Source organism: Tinamus guttatus, unplaced genomic scaffold, assembly GCF_059628265.1.
Source record: "Tinamus guttatus ecotype Peru unplaced genomic scaffold, ASM5962826v1 Tinamus_guttatus_pri_ptg000150l, whole genome shotgun sequence".
NCBI classification, from domain to species: Eukaryota; Metazoa; Chordata; class Aves; order Tinamiformes; family Tinamidae; genus Tinamus; species Tinamus guttatus.
Genome location: NW_028288684.1, coordinates 16,825,182 through 16,850,532, shown reverse-complemented (window position 1 = coordinate 16,850,532; position 25,351 = coordinate 16,825,182). Strand labels below are relative to the sequence as shown.

Genomic DNA, 25,351 nt, shown 5'->3' with positions numbered 1-25,351 from the left:
ACTTAAGTGACTCACCCAGCATCACTTATGTCAACTGAGCTCATCAGTAATAGTTTGTGGGTGTCAGGCTTCCTCGTGTCCAATTTGCTGAAGCACAGAGCACTTGCAGATGCAGCTGACGTCAACAGAAGCTCTGCTTTGAAACTACATAAACAGCTACATTAAATTACACAATGCTAAATATCCTGAAAGAGCATCTTCTGAATGTTTTAAATAGGATTCTTATAAGCAAGGAACATGGTTGACCTTAGTTCTTTTAGCCTTTACTCTCCATTTCCACTTTTCTTATACAAAATTCTGAAAACACATTAGTGTTTGCAATGCACTCAAAGACTTGTGCAACGAAAAAGCACTTAGAAACAAGTGAATTTTCAGGCCACATTTGAATAGCAATGGAATGAGAAAACTATTTGCAGTTTGTTAATTAAGCAACATCCATATCACACTCTGAATGAGGGAAATATAATACAGAAAAAATCATTACAAAATTTCAGCAGTGACAAGTATCACTGAATTCTAGGGGATGACTGAGTCTACACATGCAAAATAAATAAATATAAAATATACAATAGTGTGTATGCGTGTATATATATGTGTGTATTTATATCTTATATAAATATTTATATAAAATTTACATATATACACACACGCGCACATTTTACCTGGGGAAACTATTTTTTATTGGGCTGATATTTCTGTAATCAATTGTTGACACCCTATTTTTTAATCAATCTTCGTTGACGAGTTACATAAATGGCTTACACTTACAGCGGGCATTATGGATTCCTAGTTCTCATCACTACCAAAACACACCAGGAGAATAAACACACAACCACGGTGAGTCTAGTCCAACCGATTCTCTCAAATTTCAGAGCCCCACGCAAGCACCCGCTGCCACTGCAGGAAGACCCCAGGTTCTCTCTTTCTCATTATTTTGTCCAAATGAGGGAGACCTTCCTTCTCCCCTGCTCATTGTGTAATTGTGACTTCTTACTTCTTCATCCAATATCTAAACAGTTTCAGTGATTTACTCATGCATACCCTCATAAACACCCTTAGTGGATGCAATTTCCACCTAACTACTAAAGCAGAGCTCAATTCAAGCATTTCATCTAGAATGCCCCGTAGCAATGGCACAGAGGCGCTATAGGTGCTTCCATCCCCAGCTGCTGAACATCCACATCCCCCTACAAAAAGGCCCCCAAGTCTGTCCCCATGCTCTGCCTTTGCTAACGCACTTCTTGGAGCTAAAGGGATGTTTCAGCTACATTACCTTAGTGCTCCATTACCTTATCCACGGTCCACAGCATCCAATTCTAGATGAGTCATATACACAGGCACAAAATAAGAATAAATAAATATTTTTAAAAACACAATAGCATTATTTGTCCCTAATATCTCTCTGTGATTCAGGTCTAAGTCAGACCTTTATGCAAGAATTTCATTTTAAAATGTAGTAGCAGCAATCAGGGCTGAGAAGCCATATCTAATTTACAACATTTTCCTGGGGGCAGCATAAAACCAGTGTGGAGCAGTTGACAGTGAAAAAGGGATTTGATTATACATGAATGTTAAGCATAACAGGATAGCAGGGCTACAATCAAACTAAATTAGAGTTATCATTAAGCCAGACTTATAGGATAAAACTCCTGGAAAGTAATAACATACCTGAACTCTTAGGTACTGATAGTGGGGTGAACAATTCTGTTGCAGATAATTGCTTATGAATATGATGCATGATTTACTTAGTTGTAGGACAACAAACGGAATTAGTACTAAGAACTGCTTACAGCTGACATTATAGGTGAGATGATATCTGGAGTATTACACATGTAAGTAAGTGGTTTATTCTGAGCTCAAAAGATGGTGAGTTTGGTGCACAGTTCTTACCACGGTATGAAAGACATGCATTAACTTGTTATTCCTGACTAAAAAAAAACAAAAACAAAAAGCAAACACCCCAATAAACAGAAGAGTTGCAGTGTAGGAGTACAATTTAGCTACTCCAAATAACACCAGTACCCAAGATCCAACCTTAACCATTCTCAGATTCTGAGATTCTGAGCTAAGTGGGTCTAAGATCCTTAAAAATGAATTTGATCCTTTCAAATGAAATTGAAAGAATCATTTGGGGGGAAAAATCTGGATATTATAGGGTTTTTTCAGGTTTAGTTGATATTTTACCATGCAGATAAACTTGGGACAAATAAGCCAAAACCTTGAAGTTTAAATACACTTTTTAAATTTACTGCGGGGCTCAGTTCTTTGTGAAATAAGTGAAGGCAATTCACAGCAATGTCCAATACAGATAATTCTCAAAAATTTTGACCATGATTTCTGTAGTACCACAGATATTGCTCTGAATAGGAAATTACACGCGTAAGACTAGGATTTACCTGAGAGAAGACAGAAATCCCACAGAAAAAAAGCTATTCAGCGACAACAACCCCATTACAAAAAGTACATCCCAAATTCAAAAATCACATCCAAAGAGGACCAGTTTGGGCCTCCTAGTATAAGAGACACTGATAAACTGGAGTGAGATCTGCAAAGGGCCAACCCGCTCAGGGCCTGGAGTACCTGCCCTGTGAGGAGCAGCTGAGCGGACTGAGCTTCATCATCCTGGAGGGAAGGCTGAGGGGGACCCAACAGTCTCCCAGTACCTCAGAGGAGGCTACTGAGAAGATCGAACAGTCTCCTTACTGAGGGAAGTGCAAAGACAAGAGTCCCAGCCATAACAACAAACAGGGCAGCTGGTGACTCGAGGTAAGGCTCGGTAAAGAGCCCGGCTAAGGTCGCCACCGGGAGTCGAGCACTAGGACAGCTTGCCCAAAGAACGGGGAGACCCTCCATCCTCGGAGGTCTTCAAGATCCAACTGGACAAAGCCCCAGGCAGCCTGGTCTCAACTCAAACAAACCCAGCTTTGAGCAGTAGGTCTAACTATAAACTCCTGAAGTCACTTCCACACTTCCACTAACTGGAACCAACAGTTTTAGAAGACAGAGTGTCCTCTCATAATTCTCTTGTCCTCATGACACTTATTGATGGTACTGTCACCCACGGCAAAACCAGGGTCCAACTACAAAATTCAGTACGCATGCATTGCCTGTGAATAATGATCTTCTCTTCATGGTCTGGATCTGCATTACTTTCAAGGCTTCACGTGAAATTTTGCAGGCTACAAAAGGACCTGCAGGAAGTAAATTCATGAGTAATCTTCTTATGGATTCTTCTTAACTTGTAAGTGCAAGAACAGCAGCAGCAAACTGCAGACAGGGCTATCCAAGCAAATAAATACTGAAGCTTTGCAGAACTCTGGTTCTCTTTCTACAGGAAAATTATGTTGTAGGTTTTGGATCACCTCCATTTCAGAAAATGAAAAACAAAAGCACTGAGAAAATGGCCTGGAAATAAATTAGCTAAAATGTATAAGGTAATAGCAAAGTGAAATAGTAAGGAGCATGAAAAGAATATATATAAAGGGAAAAGGAAAGAAGGCATTTTTGGTAGCCTACACATTATTTACTATAATATATCAAGAAAGTATTATGAGAACCTGGTCAGGCTGCTATATTAAGAATACATAACTGCACACAGGTTAGGGAGAATGAGACTCACAAAGATGGCAGAAAAAAAACAAGTAGTCCTCATGTACTCACAGGTGCCTATTTCAGAGCCCCCAGCACCACGGAAACAAATTATTGCAAATGTTTCTCAAGAAAGATGTGAGAGATCAGTAAAAGTTTGAAAATGAACTGATGCCACAAGGAGGGATCAGCTTCTTAGAAAAAAACAGGACACCAAGGGAGAGCTACTTTTTAATTAAATGTAGCATGTATTGGATATCATCATACCAGTACTAATATACCATAGACTCTCTAGAATTAAAGATAAGAATTAACTAATTGAAAAAGGTTGCATCCAAAAAGGAGAAACTCAGTTTTACTTCTTATTTTGATCAAAAGAAATTGATCTCTGAACTACTAATTAATGACAAGTTAGTGACCCTGTCCATTGAGTGACAAACCACAATGACAGAATAATCAAAAAAAAAACAAACAAACAAAAAAGAGCAAAAGTTTCAGCAATATTTTTGATCAGTATTTCAGAGAAAAAAAAATGTCTTTGTGAAACGAAGTACTTCAAAGTACTTTTTTTGCAACAGTAATCGAGGATTTTAAGCAGATTGGAAATATATCTTTAAATCAGGAGGACTGCATAAGAAGCATGCAAGTGTTTTAAAAGAGCTAGATAAGGACTTCTGTGAACAATAGTGGGCTTCAGGGTGAATTTTGATACATTGGAAACTATATAAATTGCAGATTATATAGGATAATTGTAGGTCTATCATATTCATAATAATCTCGAACTGAAGAAATTGTCGATCTTGTAAGACCTCTGCGAAGAATTCAGACAGATAATATGAAATTTTGTGAAAAATAGGCCACCAGACTATCTTCTTTAATTAGATTTGAATTTGATAAAAAAAAAATGGTGATAATGTACCTAGACTTCTGTAAGAGTTTTGATTGAGCATCACATGGCATTGTGATTAACAAAGTATAAGGACAGAAAGTTTAATGGACTATATCCGTGTCAGCACTGTTCTTCCAAAGTGAGTACCCAAATTCAGTTAAGAAAACGGAATAAGTATTGAGCAACTATTTCTGGTGAAAACTCAGTTCTTGAGCTTCAGTCACATAACACTTATCTCAGAGCAGGAAGAGAACCATTACTGCCAGGGGTGATCTGATCAACACGCACAAGCACCTGAGGGGAGAATGTAGGGAGGATGGGGCCAAACTCTTCTTGGTGGTGGCCAGTGACAGGACAAGGGCTAATGGGTACAAGTTGAAACCCAGGAATTTCCATCTCCATATGAGGAAGAACTTCTTTGCTGTGAGGGTGACAGAGCCCTGGAAGAGGCTGCCCAGAGAGGTTGTGGAGTCTCCTTCTCCGGAGATCTTCCAAACCCGCCTGGATGCCACCCTGTGCCCCGTGCTCTGGGTGTCCCTGCTGGAGCAGGGGGATTGGACTAGATGGTCTCTAGAGGTCCCTTCCAACCTCAACCATCCAGAGATTCTGTGACCAGCACTGGGGGAAGGGAGGAAAGCCAGCAAAGCCTCAGGACTCCTTGCCTAGAAAGAAGGACTTTGCTCCACTGTGCTGGGAAACCACGGCAGCTCCCAGGTACACGGGAGGCTGAGATACCTCAAGCGCTAATAAAGAAGCAAAACAGGTAGTAAATCACTTGCTGTCTTTTTATCCAGATGCCTTTTTTTCCAGGATAACTTATATCCAAAATACTCTGTCCTGCTTCCAGCTTTTTGCCCCTTCCTTGAAGCAGGTACGAGCAGCGCTACAGAGGGTGCCAGACTGGATGGTCCTTCTGACCATGCAGCAAGCCTCAAAGACACTGAAGCACTCGCTGACACATGGAAAGATGACCTAACAGGACCAAAAAACGCTATGGGTCTTGGTCTCATTTCTTATTCTGAAGAAATGTTAATATTGGGTAAGCAATTCACTATTTCTAATTCTACCACATCATACTGTTCTACCTTTGCTAGGCAGCTTATTTACCAGTACTCTGTATTTTATTTAGCATAAAGCTGAGTAAGGATTAAATTGAGGATCTCTAGAACAGCCACAAAAATGAATTATTTTAGTTTTTAACATTCACAACACTTTTTTAACCTTAGCTTGCTGCTTTGCAATTTCATTTTATCACAGTAAATGTTGTATCAGAGTGAATGAAAAAAAAATAAAAAAGAAAGACTTCACCATAGAGTAAGGGCTTTAATTTGAGCAATAATAGCCAAACAAAATAGTTTTCCAAGAGTGACAAATCTAGAATATTTTCTCATGCCAGCAAAACTCACTCAGGCCTCTGGGCAGCATAGTCAGCAATGGCACAAAATGAACCTTTTAGGTGACAACCTCAAAATGAGACCAAAGTTTTAAAATCAGACTCCCAATACATTTACAATGTATCATTTTACACTTAACCTACCAGTAAATTCTTTTAGCTAACTCTAAATGAGAGGTTTTTAAATTAAACTCCTACCGCATTCTCAGTGGCGCACTTGACAGCAAGTACTTATTTCCACACTCCAATAAGATATATAATCTATAGCTATCAAATAGGGATAATTAAAAGAAACATAAATCAGGTAACTGCAGCACCCTTAGCCAAACCTTTCAGACTTCCAATCTAAACACATTATGTCGAGTGGATTACTCGGTCACACAAGAATAATGCTCATTCCATGTGATTACACTAATGTACTTCTGGTTCTTTGTCTGATATAAGAGATAAATTATGAAAGACAAATAAACAGAAACATAAAATAAAGCAGAAAGCAAAAACATAAAGGGAAACCGATAAAACAGAGGGAAGTTACTTACAGGGGACACATACACACGAAAATTGTGTAGACTTATTCCTTCAGAAGCCTGACTTCCAACAAATGAGTCTTAAGTGGTGGAAATTATACCTCAAATCAATTAATCACTGGAGCTAAATCTTATTTGATTTGACACACATCCCTTCAGAATCTCTAATTATTTTTTATTAAAAGTATTCATTGAGTGAAAGTATCAAGCTGAAATACAAACCTACTCATTACGGTTGGAGCAAGTGTCTCTACAGGGGTTCCTGGATTCTTTTTTGCCATACGAAACCACCTCAGCATTTGGGATCTCCTTTCTATTTTTCCCTTATAAGCTACTAATATGCCTGAATGTAGTAGAATACCTTCTACCTTAAGTAGAAGGCAAAAGGCCATTAACCTCATCCTCTCTGCAAATCATTCACATTTGCAAGATGCAGAATGTATCCAGTGAGACGAGTTTAGCCCCATCATCCCTACATTCTCCCCTCAGGTACTTGTACATGTTGATCAGATCTCCTCTCAGTCTTCTCTTCTCCAGACTAAACAGGCCCAGCTCACTTAGTCTTTCTTCATACGATAGATGCTCCAGTTCCTTAATTATCTTCATCGCTCCTTACCAGGCCAAATCTCCTCAATTTAGGAACAATCAGAGGCAGCCAAGACTGAACTGCTGCATAAAGTCTAACCCGGGCAAACCTTTCCCAGATGTGCATTTAAACGTGCACTCCACTTAGCTTTGCACAGACTTATTACATCATTGTTCCCATAGTAATAAGCTTCAAAGGAAAAAACAAGAGAATATAAATATACGTCCAAGGAAATAAAATAACACAACTGCAGTTCTCCCCAGGCAGTCACACCACTAGTGTGGCCAGCCCCGGCTAACTGATTTCATCAGCAAAATGTCTTGATTTCCAAAAGCTACTACCAAAATGTAACCCAGGTAATTGCTTTAGGTGCTTCACACCACACTTTTACAAAACAAGCCTTCCAGAGAAGATAAGGCATAGGACGCTTGTGTCCTCAAGGCCAACCCAGTTCATTTTTTGACTTTTGCCACCTTATGTTGACTATCTCAATGAGCCATGCCATGTCTGACAACTCCACAGCCAAGTTACTTGTCCCAACAAGGGTAATTTTAGTTCTGTTACTTATGATTCATAACATATATAGGACTGTATTGAAATTTAGTACATCACCATAAGGAATACTCACTAAGGATAATGGTAAAACTGACTTGCTCTAAAAGAACAGAGCAATAAAAATGAAGCAATATGTTCTTTTCTAGTCACTGCCTCCAGGTCCCAATTTACTTCTGTGGGCCACAATCCCTTTAAGTCCTTCTTTACTAGAAAACTCTTTCCTTTGAAAGTGCAGTTCTCAGCACAGCACGGGCACACTCCTACTCTTCCCATTTAAGCTCTCTTACTGGAATCACTCTGAAACACTGCCCCAGATATCAACCAAAATGGTGCACAATTCAGGTTTTTTAATCCAAATACAGAATCAAAACATCCAACATACCCACCAAAAAACCCAAAGGTCAGACAAAGCAAACTCTTATTACTAGTGAGTGGTTGCAGCCAGAAACTTACAGCAAATACATATTTTGGCACCCTCTATATCTTCGGTAACGCAAACTGCTGGTGGTCTAAATCCGGGCATTTTGTCAAAACTGCCCTGTGATGATGTAGAGCATGGGGAGGGAGGACTTTTACCTGAAACACTGTGGGAATACATAAAACTTCAGCAGGAATCTGTTGCAATAGTTACACTTACCATTAAAAAAGGACTACCTGGATTTACAAGAGCATCAGGTACTTCGACTTAACAGTTTCCAGGACAGCGCTTGGATTCAAAACAATTTTTACTTAAGCTGGATATAAAGGCTAGAAAATCTGATCAGCAAAGCCCATGTGAAGCGAAAAGGGAATTCCATTTTGAAGAAGACAACAGAACTCATATTTTGCCATGCTGCAGAATATCTTTGCTCAGTGAATAATTATGGCAAGTCAAAACACAGTATGTTCTATCAATTGTGGAATCTAAGAATATGCAAAACAGTTCACAAGAGAACATGGGTTGTTCTGCTGATTAGTGAATCACATGTGCTTTTTTCATTATTATTATTTCTGATCTAATGACAGACTCAGTAAAAAGGAAGAAAGTTTGAATAACACACGCCAGGGTAGGAAAAAGAGAGATGGAAAGAACATAAGCATAAGATATCCTCTTTTCATAGGGTAACTGCTTATCTGCTTTAGCTGTGTTATAAAATAACATCCTACAGATATTCCTGTTCTTCCTTCCATCTCTTGAACTGTAGAATGCAGCTCTTTGACTTGTCCCAGGACAAGTCACGAAGCAAGAAACATCTAGGAAAACTTCCAGATATGAAAGAAGGTGGTTTGGAAAAGCTTGAGGCCAGATCAGTTCCTTCACCCATTTCACAGCAAGATCCTGCGAACAGTTACTCCAGCAAAAGCCCAACACAGCAAAAAGGTGTTCTGTGCAAAGGCACGAGTCAAGAAAAACATCACTAAATTGTATTTGCTGGCAAAGGAATCAGCTGTCCCCTCACGTGTGTGTGTATTACGTGTATCCTACCAATTCAAAAGTTCAGTTCTGAGAGAAAATAATTCATAGCTCTGCACTCTATATCACCCATCATGTGCCATTTCAGACCTGCACCTACTGCTTTATTACCAATAAGTAATAAATGCTAACAGTAAAATATTGACAAAAAATAATTATTACTATACCGCATTTAAGTGTCCCCAAAACACTGCAGGTTTATACAGCAGCCCTAGAGATACTCCGATTTTGTGATTCACTGGATCAAGAAAGAATATCAAACTGCTGAGACCTCAAACATCACCTCAAAAGGCTAAGGATGAAAAAGTGAATGGAATATTATTCATCCTAGAGCTTTTTTCATTCCAAACATTCCATTTATCTGTCATCATTACCTTTAAAATGAAAAAAAAAATCAAACACACTGACCACTTCTACGGAAATGCTATCCTAAATATTTATATTAAAGTCTACCCGGATCTGAAAACTCCTTCATCTTACCTGCACTGCAGCTACTCTGAATCAGCATTTTATTGGCCCTGTGCTTTAGCTGATAAACATTGTGTTATCTTGTATCTAATCATTCAGCATCAAGAGCTGTTCTTTTCTGAACCCAAGTACAGATAAAATGAGAAAATCTTTAGACAAGCACAATGGAAAGTTCAACTGAATAATGAATTTCTTCTCTTTGTAAAATTATACAGCAGGCTCAGGTTAATTTTTTTTTTAAATGGAAAGCAGCTCACTAAAGAGCTCAGTTCACACTCAGCTGGATTAGCCATTCAATTAAATCTGTTTCATTTTGAGCTAACAATCAAAACAGCTGACGATCCTGCTAATATCTCCACATCCATATTCAAATACAATATTTCTTCATTTTCATTTTAAGAGACGCACTGTGGCTTTTGCAATACAGCTCTAGATTAAGCTATTTATAAAAAAATCTATATTTGTTGCACAGATAAAAGATAATATTACCTCTGAACTTCATTTTTCTTCATTATATAACCAAATTTCAGTAGTATTCTTCAATTCAAAAGAAAGTTATTTCCCTCTTGAAAATCTTGAAAATAACATGTCAAAAGCATTTCTTTCTTTAAAAACTAAATAAAGTTTAAATTTCTTCATTTTTGTTTTCATTTCTTCCTTGTAGATTTGCTGCCACCATTCAGATGAAAAAGATTTTCTCAGTAGTTAATTTATCTGTAATTCTTCTAACACCTCCAGGAAGCACAACTTAACCTTTGATACCTTCCAGCAGGAGACACACGGTTAAGATTTTGATACATGGGAAATCAGAAACCTACATTTATATATTCAGGGAATTTACATTCTTGCCTCGTCCTATATTTTTAGAACACAGTTTTTACTGAGAGACAGCAGTAGAACTGAGTATGTTTGATGCTATCTAACCTCACTGTTGCCTAATGCTGGACAGTCAGAGCTCCTGATCACTGCATCTCCTCTCAGTCTCAATGTGCTGAGCATATTTCAAAGTTTTTAAACACAAGAAAGGACTTTTTAGGTTCACCAAACATCTTCAAAGTCTCCTCTCTCCAGGATTACCATGATCTTAATGCTAGATAAGCAGGGAAGAGAAAAAAATTCTCCTGACATACCAGCAGCTAATTTCAAGCAACTCGCTAAGCAGCACTAAGGACTCAACTTGGGTAGAAGGTTTTTTTGTCTCATTCTCCCAGACAAACTGGTCTCTCAATAGATGAAGTGGAAACTTATACAGTTCTACACAAAAAAGAACAAAAGATATTAAAAGAACTATGAACTTTTTAAAAATTCAGCTAGGACAGTCCAGTTTCTTCAAAAGCAAATTAAAAGCTTTATGCTCATACGACTGTTCCCCGTCTGTGCAATACTCCAATGCTATCACATAACAGGCTCAGCAAACTGCTGGTCCATGGCAATATCTGGGCTGGAAGTCCAAACTTTATCCAAGCAGATGCAGTAAATGCAAATCAAAATTATCTTTGATACCTGTTCTGAAGAAGTAAAAATAGAAGTAGTACTCTCACAATATAAATATTCCACCCTGACAAATATTTAAAAAGGACTGAAGCTGTTCAAAATTCAAATACTACAAACACTAAAAAAAAAAATCAGAAAGGAAAATTAAAAGCATTCACATTTCAAATAAAAATACATATATGACTGTAACAGACCCTCCTGAAACTGCAAGGATGCGAGAGGAGCATGCTACAGTCTGAGCAGGATCAAATCTGTTTTCTGTGATCTTTGCCTTGCAAAGACCTTTTCTAACTATTACAGATGGGTGAGTGGACTCAAAGGACAACAGGCCATGAGTTCCCAGCTAAGAGCTGCAATTCATGCAGCTGAAGCTTACTAGGAGTGTTCCTACCGTATTCCTGCACGCAAGGACCTGCAGGCACGCGGGCAGGGCCACCATGGGGAGCCTTGGCTGAGCTTTCAATCTCTTTTCTGCCTGGCCATCTGCAAGGCAACCTCCCACCTCCCACCTGCATTCAGTGCCTCCAGAACAGTCTTCAGCCTGTTCTGGACTTCACTAGAAATCTCGCCCATGAGCGCAGTGCCAGCGAGTGCACAAGGTGCTCATCAGAGTTTGCAGAACAACGGTTGAGTGTTAGGATTATGAAGCATCATAGCAACCTGAAGGACCACACAAAGCACACGGGGAGAGCTAAGGAAAGACGAAAAAGGAGGGAAATGCTCAAAAACACACAAAATGGAGACTCACTTCCCCCCTTCTCGTAAAATTCAAAAATATTTCAGTTGGATTTTATCTAATGTAATACTCCAATGCTGTTTTAATACTATAATCAAATTTTAAGAAGAGATAAAAATAGCAGGGAACAAAGTCTGTCAAGTCACTTGCACTCATTTTTCTTGATCAAAAACTAGAAATAAAGGATTATAACCACAGGAAAGGCATGTTATTATCCACACAGCACTCTCATGGAAAATCTGCTTTTACTTTGAATGAGAGTGGAGCAGAGTCCTAAAAGAGCCATGAAGAACAGATTTAAAATTCCAAATAGCCATTACTAACATTGTTTTTAAGTCTGTTTTCCTCTTCCCATCTGATATAGAAATCTTTTAGTTAGTTTTCATTGCCAGTTCTGTGCAGAAAGAGAACCACAGTGATCACACTGCCCCTCGGGAACTGATCGAGCAGCAAAACTCAATGACTGGTCTATTCCCCAACTGACACCCACCCAACCCACCCTGCGCTCTACTCGAGAGAGAAGTATCTAAAGACACATCCTATCCTTCTCCAATACTCAGCATCCAAAAGCAACCAACTAAATGCACATAAAACCATAAGCAAGACCTTGTTTTGATGCACGCTGCGTCTCCAGTTGTCAAGTCCATACTTAGAACTAGCCTCTTTCCATACAAAAAATAAGCAAAAAAAAAAAATACAAACGAATGCCAGCATCCCACCAGCATCAGCTCAGGAGACATGATTTCCAGCCAAGCTTCTGATGTACGCATGGAACAACAAAACTATGACTTCATAGATTTTTGGGAAACGCAAAACTCCAAAAAACTAATAATAATAATGAAAAGCTGACTGTTTTTTCCTGTCTTTTCTTAATAAGGTAGTGTGTTATCAGTTTCTCTTTTTAGAAAATTATTTTTAAACCAACAGAACCAATGTATGACCCCTGAAAGGTCCAGACATTACCACATATTCTGTCACTGATATCAAAAACATTTTCACTTTCAAAACTCAATTTTAAAGATTAGTCGATTTTTTTTAATAAACATTTTCCAAATCATTTTAGGAACCATTTACTGCATGTAGTGAAAGCCAAGCGCAATTCAAATCCATTCTAGATTATAACCAATGTTTCCTTCAATGAAAAGTGGCAAACTAAAGAGGAGTGTAAGAGTGGGAGCTTGCACACAACTGTTGGTGAAAACAAACTATCGAAACCTAATTAGCAATTAAACATTTTTTTCCATAAAAGTTTTGCAACCTGAACAAATGTGCATGGACAAATGTACATGGATAACAACATACATACATTTTGTACAAACCACTTGAAAAAGTGGAAATGACAACTAAGATAAACACTGCTGGTCACACAACCACCCCAAGAAAATCCAGCAAGGCCTTTTTACAGATTCACATCACCGAGCAGTTTCAATGTCAGGAATTAGGTCCATCTTTACTACTTCTTTTCTACATTTTTTTTCAGCAAAGATTTAACATTCACTTCACAAGAAAGACCATTAAATGCTGTCTTGTAATGAACCAATGAAGTATCTGAAAATAACACTGCAAAAATGCTTCTGAGAAGATGGAACTCACCACACTTGATGTTTCAGTGGACACTGCGGGTCCCCACAGCCCCACAACCTTATTTAATCAAACCCAAGAGAGCACTTCGCCACTTCCAAGTACAGCTCACAACACAGCCCACGGTTGTTCTGCTTCCAGTTTTTCTTTTCATCTTGCACAAATTTCTCATCCAGCTTTTAAAGCTAATTCTCTTTCTTCTCTACTCCTTTCTCATGAGATTGTTGCCCAGTTTTGCCTTCACAGCTTACTCGGTAATTTCAAGGCTCAGGAATAAAATTAAGACAAAAAAAAATAGGACCAAATATCATAGAGTCAGTGCCCTGCAGAAGTCAGACAAGCAAATGTGTTTTCAAACCTACTCACCACTGGCATTTTTATTCACCAAAGGCATTTTTTGTTTGGAGGTTTCAAATCTCTTTAAGGTAAGCAGCCACTTCAAATTAAATTGTAAAGTCAAGAACCCAGGTTTTTACTGGTAAGATTTTTTTTAAAAGATTTTCAAGATGAGCACATTTTAGTCGCTGCTGGTCAACCCTTTAGATGGGAGATATAAAGAGACCTAAACCTCCTTATCCCTTCATTATCTTCAGGGATATCAATTCCCTGTGAGAGACTGCTGAGCGTTCAATGAGCACATAGAGGTCCCTAATCCACTCCTGATCACTACCATGACCTGTAGTACTCAACTCCCTGAGAAAAGAGGGAAGAGGACAGGGGGATGGGAAGAGAGGATGAAGTAGGGGACAAGTGAATAAAAAGAAGGCGGAACGGGCATTGAGGGCAGATACAACACTACTTTGGGACATTACCACCTAAAATAAGGGACACTCCATGAACCCTTTGACCACGGACCAACATTTGGCAGCATTGTTTTACGGATACACAGCAGCACCTCTAGAAAAATAAATAAAGGAACATTGCTTTATCAATGCAGTCCTCGAGAACAGGTAGAAACAAATATTTTTATGGAAATTCTGTATAAACTTACACGTTGAGCAGACCAGAAGTGCTCTCACCACAAGCTCACAAAGCAGCTTCCGCTTCTGCTCCACTTTTGAGGTGACGGCTGGAATGAGGATCTCTGCGGGGACGTAGTACTGAATGGAATAGGTCACAAAGATCCCAAAGGAGTACAGAATTTTTACACACTGGTATAACCTGTTCAAAACATTTACACAAGGTTATGTAAGTTGTAAATTTTTAATAAAAAAAGTCTAAAGAAAATTCTAGCATGGGACATTTGTGTTTACATTAAGGCTAAGTGAGTAAAAACATTTTAATTAAATTTAGATTTTTTTTAACCTTATATGTAAGTCTAAAGTACTTAAAACCTTTAAGGTCTATCAAATTATAAACTAATAACCCACTTTGTAATTTAACTTCCTCATTGTACAAAAAAGACTGCTCAGCTTTTCAGACCAACAGTTTCACGTTTTGTTTTTTTAACATGTGCAATGAGTCAAGTTTTTATACTTTATTCCTTCTGTGTATCATGCAACAACTAAATCAGAAATTAATTCTTGCCATCACTCAGCCTCCTTGAAGCTATAAAATAAAACAGCTCAAATCCCACGAGCTCTGTCTAGAGGTTCACAGTCGGACTATATGATCTTGACGGTCTTTTCCAACCATAATGACTTGAACGATTCTATGATTCTAGAGCTTCCAAGTCTCCACATCTAGGAACGGGTCATGATCATGGCCCAGTTCCACAGTGCAACAATTTCCAATAATTCAGTGCTCTCTGTAGCATCCGAACCTCTACATAAACCAAGTTCAGCACCCAGGTTTCCTTTGAGACAGTTAAAGAGTCCTGACTTAGCAGGCTGAGGGAGAAGGCTATATTAAGCACAAGTTTTCATTCCTGTCTTCATATCTTTCTTTAGTGGAGAAGATACCAGAAAGTGCACGACAGTGCAACTAAAGTATTTTCATGTCTGCAAAACCAAAATTTCAATTAATCTTGTTTGTGTTTTAATCATTAATCATTATTAGCATCTTTAATTCTTGGTGTTAACACATTCACAAAAACAAGGATATTTACAGAAAAAGGTTATGTATTAATATAGATAATGAAACTAAAGCTTTCGTATATAATCATGGCCATAAACCAAGAAATCTACATAAGGAAATTTGATATGATCAAAAGCATTAATTAATTAGGTGTAATTCCATTACACCTAATATGCATATTTGCTACTACTGCAGAACTACAGCATCTTTTAGAAAAGGGATAGCACCTGCTTAAGTGTCACCTCCACACTCAATCCCTAAGGTGACCTGTAATGGACTGCAGACCTAATTGGCAACAATCACTTGGCAGTTATTTGCCCAATTTCTCAACCCAGCTGTCCCCGGAGCATCTTACAAGCCTAAGACAGAAAGCCACACACTCTAGCTGACTTTTAAAAGACCTCAGAGTGAAGATGAAGACCAGGGCTCTGATGATCAGTGCCACTTTGTGCACAGACAATCCACCACAGCACCCCAGTAGGTTGAGTGTACTTGGGTAGAAGGACTCTCTTCAGTTTGTCAGATTACAACTGAACAGAGGAAATGTCAGGCATGTTTCTGCCTCACATCTACAGTCTACGATGAACAAGAAGACTGAAGAATGAGAACTTTCAAGAATTATCATGTAACAACTTTTTTTTTTAAAAAAAAAAAAACTGCTAACAGCACTAGAGCAAACATGCTTTTTTGTCATAGAAGCCACAGAATCTCAGGATGGTTGAGGTTGGAAGGGACCTCTAGAGATCATCTAGTCCAACCCTCCTGCTCCAGCAGGGACACCCAGAGCACGGGGCACAGGGTGGCATCCAGGTGGGTTTGGAAGATCTCCAGAGAAGGAGACTCCACAACCTCTCTGGGCAGCCTGTTCCAGGGCTCTGTCACCCTCACAGCAAAGAAGTTCTTCCTCACATGAAGATGGAACTTCCTGTGCTTCAACTTGTACCCATTACCCCTCGTCCTGTCACTGGCCACCACTGAGAAGAGTTTGGCTCCATCCTCCTTACATTCACCCCTCAGGTACTTGTACATGTTGATCAGATCTCCTCTCAGTCTTCTCTTCCCCAGGCTAAACAGGCCCAGCTCACTTAGTCTTTCCTCATAAACTGCACAGATATGCAGTAATCAGGCAAAGACTAGAAAAGGACAATCCAGTTGATGGCACCAGGAATCAGGCAAATTTTCCTACCTGAAATGACTTTACGTCTGATGAACAAATGCCAACAGACTGATGTCTTTAAATCTAGGTGCACTCTTGCTCTGTGCTCCAAGCATTTGTCAGCTGCTTACAGCCAAATGATGCAGTTTATGATTCCTAATTCAATTTTATTTCTAGAAATAAGAATGCAAACAAAAATATGATCAAATCTTTCAGGTAAAGTTTTAGTCCATTTGCCATGGAGTGTAATATGTTGACAAATGAGAGAGGAAGCATTTCTCTTAAACAACCCAGACTTTGGCAACAGGATGACGTCAAGCAGAGCAAAGCCCTGACTCACTCCTCAGTGACCAGCTCAGCTACGAATGGAAAACAGAGGTAATAACTGTAAGAAATGAACTCTGGCACGAATGGGGAGAGAACAAATTAGACCCTGGTTTCTGTATTCCCCAGTGCTTAGCTGGGGTCATTCAAAAACATAGTCCCTTGAGCTGTCATAGGCCACATTTCATGTAGCAAATAAAAGCAGACCTGCACCGATTTTGACTGCTGATTCTGACCCCAACTGACAGGGCATGGCAAAATTGTATTCATATCGCTCAACAATTTCCCACCAAAACAGGATTGTCTCAGATGAAGAAGGGATACCAGTGCATACGATTGCTTGAAATATCTTGATGCGTACCCATTCATTTATACTGACATGCAGAAAGAAGCTTTTACCTTACTGTGAGGTAGCTGGTTTGCATACATACACACAGTGGGACACACAAATTCAGGTTTATCTGATGCACTTCAGAAAAGCAGCTTCCACCTTGCTGCAGTTGAAGGACATTGGCAGTTCCAAGAGTTGGGAAAGCACAGCCTATAACCGTCCAGAAGCATTAAAACCATCGTCCCAATTACCAACCCCAGGAAACAGAAGGGAGGAGGAACATGAGCAGATCCCTGGTAAAAACTTGGACTTGCAAGGATACAACAAACCCCCAAATCAAGATCCCTGTCTGTCAAAGCAGTACTTAGGAGGTAGATTACCAAGAAGACTGGAAACCAAACCAAGATGCCAGACAGCGGCATCAAGAAAAGCCACTGTCTTGATGAAAGTGAAACAGAAATCAGCCTCCTGAGGCAGACCTAAAGTATAAAAAAAAAATGCCTTCTTTTAATTAAAGGATTTTTTTTAATCTCCAAAGGTGCCTTACAACCGTGGCTTGTCTATATACTTTTATAACCTGTCTCTAAAACTAGCACCTTATCTGGAACACTGCCAGCATTTTTATTTTAATAAAATACAATTGACAGAGACTAGAAAACAATAACATATTCAGATACAGTGTGCCTTAAACAAGGTAACTTGTTTAGTTAAGATGTTCAAAACTCTAATACAAGATTCAATATTTCAGCTCAAAATATTGTATGCCATCAACTGATTAAAAACTTCTGAGTGACATTTCCATGTGCAAGGACAGAAATAACAGAATAAAGGAAAACCTAAGGTGAGAGCAAAACTACTTGGAAAACCATAGTCAGTGCAGCATCAGTGAGTTAGTATCAAAAGTAGGAAACTGCGACAATTTGATTCCACCTGAATCTGTGCTGCAGTTGCTATCATTCAAACCTTTTATTAATTAAATTCATCATAAAGAAAATGCACATCTATAGATAGAACCATATAGAGTTGCTTGCAAGGATATGAAAAGTCAGGCTTTAAATTAAGAAAAATCTTTGAAAATGTGAGAAATTGTTGGAAAAAATAGCCTATAATTTTATAATTAGATGCACAAGACTGTACTGAATTTGAAAAAAATATCTGCACAAAACAATGTCAAACAGCTAAAACAACAGCTCTTTAGAAAAAGGGTCTCAAATTCTAGGGGCAACAGTCATCAATGCTGTACTATTTGCAGTCTTCACTATATCTCATAATATTGTTTTGGTAAAATTGCACCTAAAATATATATTATATATATGAAATAATTAGATTTTAGAAAGCATGGCTACTGAGAAGGGCTGTAGACTGGGATTATTTAGCCTGGGGAAATTAACACTGGAGGGATGTACAATAAAGATCTTAGAGTACTTATAAGAATCCTCTACAAGGCAGAAAATAAGCTGTTCTCCATGCCCAAAGGAAAATAAAATCAGGCTTAAACAGCACTAATTGAGGCTTAGTTTAGCATTACGAAATGCCTTCAGGCATAGCATAGTCATTTTGGACAGAGAAAAGTGCTTGATAACAACAGTCCTTTCATGCCTGTCTTCTCAAAAATTAAGTTCTGCAAGTTCTCATTTTTTGAATATACTGAAAAGCTTCTAACAAAAAAAAATAAAAATAAAAACAAAATTCTATTAGCTGAACACATGGAAGAAATTAAAAGTTCCTTGATGAAAGAAAGGGAAAAGTACACTTAAATTTTGCTAACAGGGCCAAAGATCTTACTGGTTGTACATAGCCCTCTAAAGTCCTAGGCATATGCAAAACTACGTCCACGTTTAGAGTGGAGTAACTAGACACTCTTTTTTATTTATTTGTTTTTTCTTAAGTGCTGAGCAACTTTAAAAGATTTAGAAGGAAAGAAGAGGAAAAAGAAAAAAAGAGAAAGAGATGAGGGTTATTTTTCCCCCATCAGCTCTATATTACTGTCCAGATGCTGATATGGATATTGGCCAGTTAACAGAAAGACAACTTGACCAGCTCCTCCCAATGAGCCTTTAATCCTCAGACCTTAAGCGCCCACAAAGCTTTATAAATTAATACAAAAAAAAAAGTTTTAAATACAGAGTACTTCAAAGCAGGTGCTTCCAATGTACTAAGTAATTTTCTAACTGCAAAGGATTAAATTTAGAAATCAATTTTGATATTGAAGTTAATGAGATTTTAAAAATATTTTACGTTTCAATTTTAGATTTTATTGGTATTTTGGATTTTATTGGTAATTTGCTATTATGTTTCAATCAGATAAAGATGCTTCCACAGACTAACTTTTAAAAATACTTTAATGTCCTTTGTATGTGCAAAAGAAGCCAAAAATAATCTTTGCCTCTCTTCATTCTACACTTTAGATTTCATTGTGCTGCTTCTTATGGGGAAAAAAAAGAAAGTAGCTACTTTACATACCTTTGAGAACATGAAAACCAATTACTAACAAAGTCCATGTAGCCAAACATAGCTGCATATTAAGAAAGAGCAAATTTAGCTTATGCAGTAAAATGGATTCCCTCGATTCCGTAAAGCAGATGTTAAAAATCAGCAAAAAATCTGAACACTGCTCTCTTTCCATAAAGTCAACTTTCAGCATGTTCCAGTTAATATATTAAGCTGACCCATAGTTTGTCCTCCAAAATTACATTCTAAATTAGAATTGGAACAAATCTCTTCTCCCAAGGCTGTGATCTAGTAAAACCTTTATAGACACAGGCAGTCCTCTACCTAAATTACAGCAAAGGACTTAACTGTCTGTGCCTGCTGCTCACAGCCACCCGAGAGAACATCCAGTAAAACTGAGAAAGCAGCAGAACTTTTGTTGTCTCCATCAAAGAGGAACTGCACAACCGGGATTTCCTGCGTAGCCACTTCCAGGCACTTCCCGTGATCCACTTTCTTACAAAACCTCCTCTGCTCCCTGCAGACCCTGCTCTAGTTCCCGAGCTACTCGCTGGCTTTTTATGTTGGGAAGCAACAACCAGCAGTCTGACCTCTCGTCTTTAGCCTTGATGCCTCCGAGGTTATTCAGTGAAGAGATACGGTCTCAACCTGACTTGACTGAAATTTCACTGCAATAGGGAAACAAATATCCATATTTCAAAAGACAGGAGCCTTTCTTCACTCCCACTCTCTTCAGGTAAATTATGGTGATAAGGGCTATCTGGTTAAAAAGAGTGGCAAACACGTGTTTTTATAATCTGAATTTTGAACTGAACTGATTCAAAATTCTGGCCGACTCAGTAAGCCCTGGCGTTTGCCTTCATGCTTAGCATCTCATCAAAAACAAGCCTGCAGCATCTACAACCATAAAAGCACGGGCCCAAAGCAGAGTCTTCACGAGCTGAAACAAAATGCTGCCGCGCGGATGCCGCCGCACGCGCTGGCCGGGTGGCGCAGGTAACCGCACACCCTGGCACGGCACCAAGCAGCTCTACTGCAAAGCCCAGCACTGGCCCACGGGGGTGCCACGGAGCTTCTCCTTCCAACCCCATTTGCCACTTTCAGGAATATCTAAGGAAAGCAGAAAACAGGCAACAGTCTGTCTATACATCCTGAGCAGCTCTGAGCTTACTAAACTTATTATACCAATTCTACACTATTTTTAGAGCTCCAGTTCCCATTTCTCGTGTCGCTGCGTTTCTTGCAGTAGGTCTGAAAAGCCAGCAGGATAAATAGCATCTGATCTTCACACCCAAACTGTAGCTAAGAGCTATTTGAAAACTAATATTTGAACAGAGCACTTGGGCAGCAGCTAATCGAGTTAATTCTGTTGCTTGCACGAGCTCAACACAAAGCACCAGAGAAAGAGACTGAGCTTATGCTACATTTCCCTTCCTCCTCCTCGTCCGCTTCCTGTAAGCAAAGTGATCTTTTGGCAAAAGTTAATTTAGGTTTTAACACAGAAAACTAGATCAACCAATTTAACATTTTCCCATTAACAAGTAAAACCAGGTAATAGCAGAACTAGAAGTATTTTCACTTTCCTCAGATACATCCTCTAAAAAGAAATGGATGCAGTTACATGTTGGAGGATTTCTGGGTTTTTTTGTGTATGTTTATGTCATGAAAGACAATAATTAAATAAAAGCATATTGTGATAAAAAAGCCCTCGAATAGGGAATCAAAGGAGAAAAAAAAAAAAAAGAAAGAAAAAGGCAAGACTTATGCAAAAATGCCACTCACGCCCAATGTTAGTTCATAAAACAGCAGTACAAAATGCAAAACCAAAACCATCACCGAAAAAAAAAAGGTTGAAATTATTGAAATTAGAGCAATGAAAATAAAGTCACCTTTCTGGCTACATTCTACTGGCAATTTATGTATTTATACAGGAACCACCCAAGCTATTAAACAAAAATGTTGAGGAATATTAAAAATATTAAAATAATATTTTAATAAAAATAATATTAATAATAAATAATAATTGATAATAGTAATAAAATTTAATAAAAAGAATACTTAAAATGCACAGTTCACAATGACTTCAAAATTCTTCTGAATGAAGGAAAATTAAAAATTTAAACTGTGTGAAAAGGGAACTGTTGAAGATTATGAACAGTTTTTAAACGTTTCCTATTTCTTTTTCAAGAAGTAAGGAAGCAGAATCCCTTCCAGAAATTTTCTTTTTGCATAGTTTAACATAAAAACCTGTGAGAAACTGGTAACTCCTAAGTTTCACTATCCTGACTGGAACCTGTTATTATACCTTATCCATGAACTGGCACTAGATCTACAAGCCTGTTCATCTTCAGTGTGTTCTCTTCCATCTGTTGACCTGCTGAACAAAGTTGCTTCACTCAGAAAAGCCTCTGTATTCCCAGGGATCCAAGTGCAAACCAGTCACTTCGAGGCCCGGAATACGTATGGCTGCAAAGTGCAGATTTGCTCCTTTGCTCTGTTGGGCATTGGCTCCTCTTGGAGACAGAGCATGGTGCCATCAAGATCCCTGGGCTCTTTCCACATGCAGTTCCTCTAGGGAAGATATTACTGGCTAGGATCATGACATATTTGTAGAAGGCATAGAGAAAACAAAGTATTTTAAGAAGAAGTTTGAGTGTCTATCAGTTACAAGCATGACAGCTCGGATGCATGAAACAACCATCAGGAGGAGCGTTGCCAGCAGGTGGAGGGAGGGGACCCTGCCCCTCTAATCAGCTCTGGTGAGGCCGCATCTGGAGTATTGGGTGCAGTTCTGGGCTCCACAGTACAAGAGGGATGTGGAGCTTCTAGAGAGGGTCCAGCGTAGGGCCACGGAGATGATTAAGGAACTGGAGCATCTGTCTTATGAGGAAAGACTAAGAAAGCCGGGCCTGTTTAATCTGGAGAAGAGAAGGCTGAGAGGAGATTTGATTAACATGTTCAAGTACCTGAGGGGTGACTGTAGCGAGGAGGAGGCCAAACTCTTCTTGGTGGTGGCCAGTGGCAGGACAAGGGGTAATGGGTACAAGCTGAAAGTTCCATCTCCATGTGAGGAAGAACTTCTTTGATGTGAGGGTGACAGAGGCCTGGAAGAGGCTGCCCAGAGAGGTTGTGGAGTCTCCTTCTCTGGAGATCTTCCAAACCCACCTGGATGAGACCCTGTGCTCCGTGCTCTGGGTGTTCCTGCTGGAGAAGGTGGTTGGACTAGATGATCTCTAGGTCCCTTCCAACCTCAACCATCCTGTGATTCTGTGACTGGCAACACAACTTCTCCCTTCTAGGGCAAGGACTTTCCATTCTATATCCACTTACCATATATCCTGTGGCAGGTTTAAAGTTATGCTGCCTTTGATTTCATCCCCAAACCGCAGGTAGCCCAGGGTGGCGAGGGAGATATACAAGGCCATGACTATGCCCATGCCGATGTTGAGCGCCTGTGGGAAGCGCGTGCTGTCTTTCATTCTGTTTTCCAGAGGGAGCACCTAGAAAGAGAGGAAAAATAATTTCATTTTTCATCCTCAATTACGTCCTTTACATCCCCTGCCTTTTCAAAGCCAATTTCTGTAGTTTAGGTGGTATTACTCATAACTAAGATTGCAATAATATTTTACAGCCCAGAAGTTTGCCGTGGTTTATGCATCCCATGGAAACATTTCACTCATTTCTGGAGGAGCACCTATGGGGGCTGGAATACAAGGTCTGTTTGAAAGGAAAAAAATAATATTTATAGATTAGGAAGTGAGAAAAGAACCATACAGTGCCCAGATGATAGTGCATAGGCAATGTAACATGATGGAAAATCTTCTGTCATAGATTATGTTCAGAATCCAAGGGTAATTCCCCTGTTTTAATCAGAATGTTTAATTGCCAGGCAAGTGAAAAGCTGGGTCCCTTCTCATCAGAGACACACCGATCCCATATGGAGTATCCCAGAGTCCATGCTCTCTGGAGGGGCTTGTGGTCCCTTCAAAGTGCAGATCCAGCCCCTGCCACCATCACTGCTTGCAGTTTGCTGGAGAGATTTTTGCCTTTTACACTTGTTATATACAACAGATCAAAATGCACTCCATGAGGTTCAACTTAAGTTTTCCTCCACCAGCACAAACTTAAAAGCAAGGCAGGAAACCAAAGCCACAAGCTCGCGGGATGCTGCAGGGGGATACCTCCCCCTTGGGTTTCATCAGTGCATCCAACCCTTCCAACCCCACGTCACAGGAGCGCAGACCTTCCTGGGCAAGTTGCTTTTTCCCAATCTCTTTCAAAGCAACTGTGCACCTACCTCAAATATTCAAGAGCGAGTAGAGTTCAAGACTAAGATAACTCATCTTCTGTGCCTACATATAAGCAAAACGTCTAAGCTTCTGTAACAGTTAATGAGGATGCAGTCAATATAAATGGTGCCATTAAACCATTGGCTTTAAGCAGACATGCAGCCTATGGGATGTGTTCGATATGCAGCACGGCCCTGCAAGTGCACGAGCCTTTGATATCTGATTTGCATTTATGTCAAATCTAACAACGGCAAAACAAGGCAACAGGGCTGTCCTGTAGAAGCTGGTGTCTCTCATAAAATAATGGGTTTTTAAATGATTAAATATCTACTGTTTTAAATTTTTAAAATATATGTTACAAACAATGCAGGTTTCATTGAGTAATTAATTAAAAACAAATCTGGATAGGTGCCATACTCCTCATTTTAGGGGTATCATTCCTTCCCTCATATTTACCTCCTGACCTATCAACGAGTGCCACCACTGTTCTTCCATCCCATTCCTCATACACTGGAATTCCTGGAATCTCTAAAACATAGCACGTTGGAGGCATTTCCAAGTTTCTGAGCATCCTTAAAGCATGTTATATAACTTAACTGAGGATCCTCTTTATAATTCAAAGCTCCCACAGCTAAAGTTTTTATTCCAATAATCAAGTTGAACTTGTACTATTAAATAACCTTGTGGTAGACAGCAAAATTTAAATAAGGCTGTATTACAAAAAAATAAATCCATCTATCAATTAGCGTTCAGTAGCAGGAAAATTACAAAAGGAGATTTGTAGCTAGGGATATTACTTTACTGCCATAGTGACAAAAAATGTTAATTCATCCAAATGGAATAAGCTCCTGTAGCAATACAGCTGTGTTTATATTTCACACTGAGAATTGCCAGGGAGAACAGACAGAATTTGGGATTCTTCTGTCCTCAGCTGGAATTATACTGCTCAACACATCTCCTTGCAAAGGACTTGGAGAAATGTTCCAAGTGTTCAGGCACTTTTCCTCTTCATCTGAATTCTCTCCTACTTGATTTCCTATAAAACACTCCAAAAGAATCAACCGAGAATATTTGGGACTAGGTCAGTAATAAAAACACTCATTTGGTATGTAACTATTAATTTTCCAGTGATTAGTCTATTTCCTGCATACATTCTGCCACCTTCTACACATTCTGGGAATCCTAGTAAGCATAAATTGTTACAATAAGATCTCATTGCAAGGCAACTATTTGATCTCTGCAGAGCTTTAAAGGCAATTCACTGCACAGCTTACAGATATCAGGAGTCTCATAATAAGGTCCCAGGCACAGAGATTTGATCTCCAGCATCTCCAACACAGAAGCCTTTCATACATTCCCAGCAGAAGGAGGGTTGTGAACTTACAGACACATTCCAGTAATGAAAAATCTGGTGTTTTTGCACCATGGGCAGGAAAGGGATTCAGGAAACTGCCTGCCTCTCTGAAGGACAGCAAGGGCAATTTGTATGAGATTATGGGGCGAAAAGAGCCATT

General features: G+C 39.1%; 1 protein-coding gene across 1 annotated transcript in view; it reads right to left on the bottom strand.

Moving 5' to 3' along the window:
* Positions 1–25,351, bottom strand: part of SLC36A4 (solute carrier family 36 member 4) — a 91,934-nt gene that overhangs the window by 39,458 nt on the left and 27,125 nt on the right. The window contains exons 9-10 of the mRNA XM_088522346.1: positions 22,879–23,048; positions 14,262–14,431 (exon numbers count right to left, since the gene is read on the bottom strand). Coding sequence (XP_088378472.1) covers positions 14,262–14,431; positions 22,879–23,048 — 340 coding nt within the window. The remainder of the gene's footprint in view (positions 1–14,261; positions 14,432–22,878; positions 23,049–25,351) is intronic.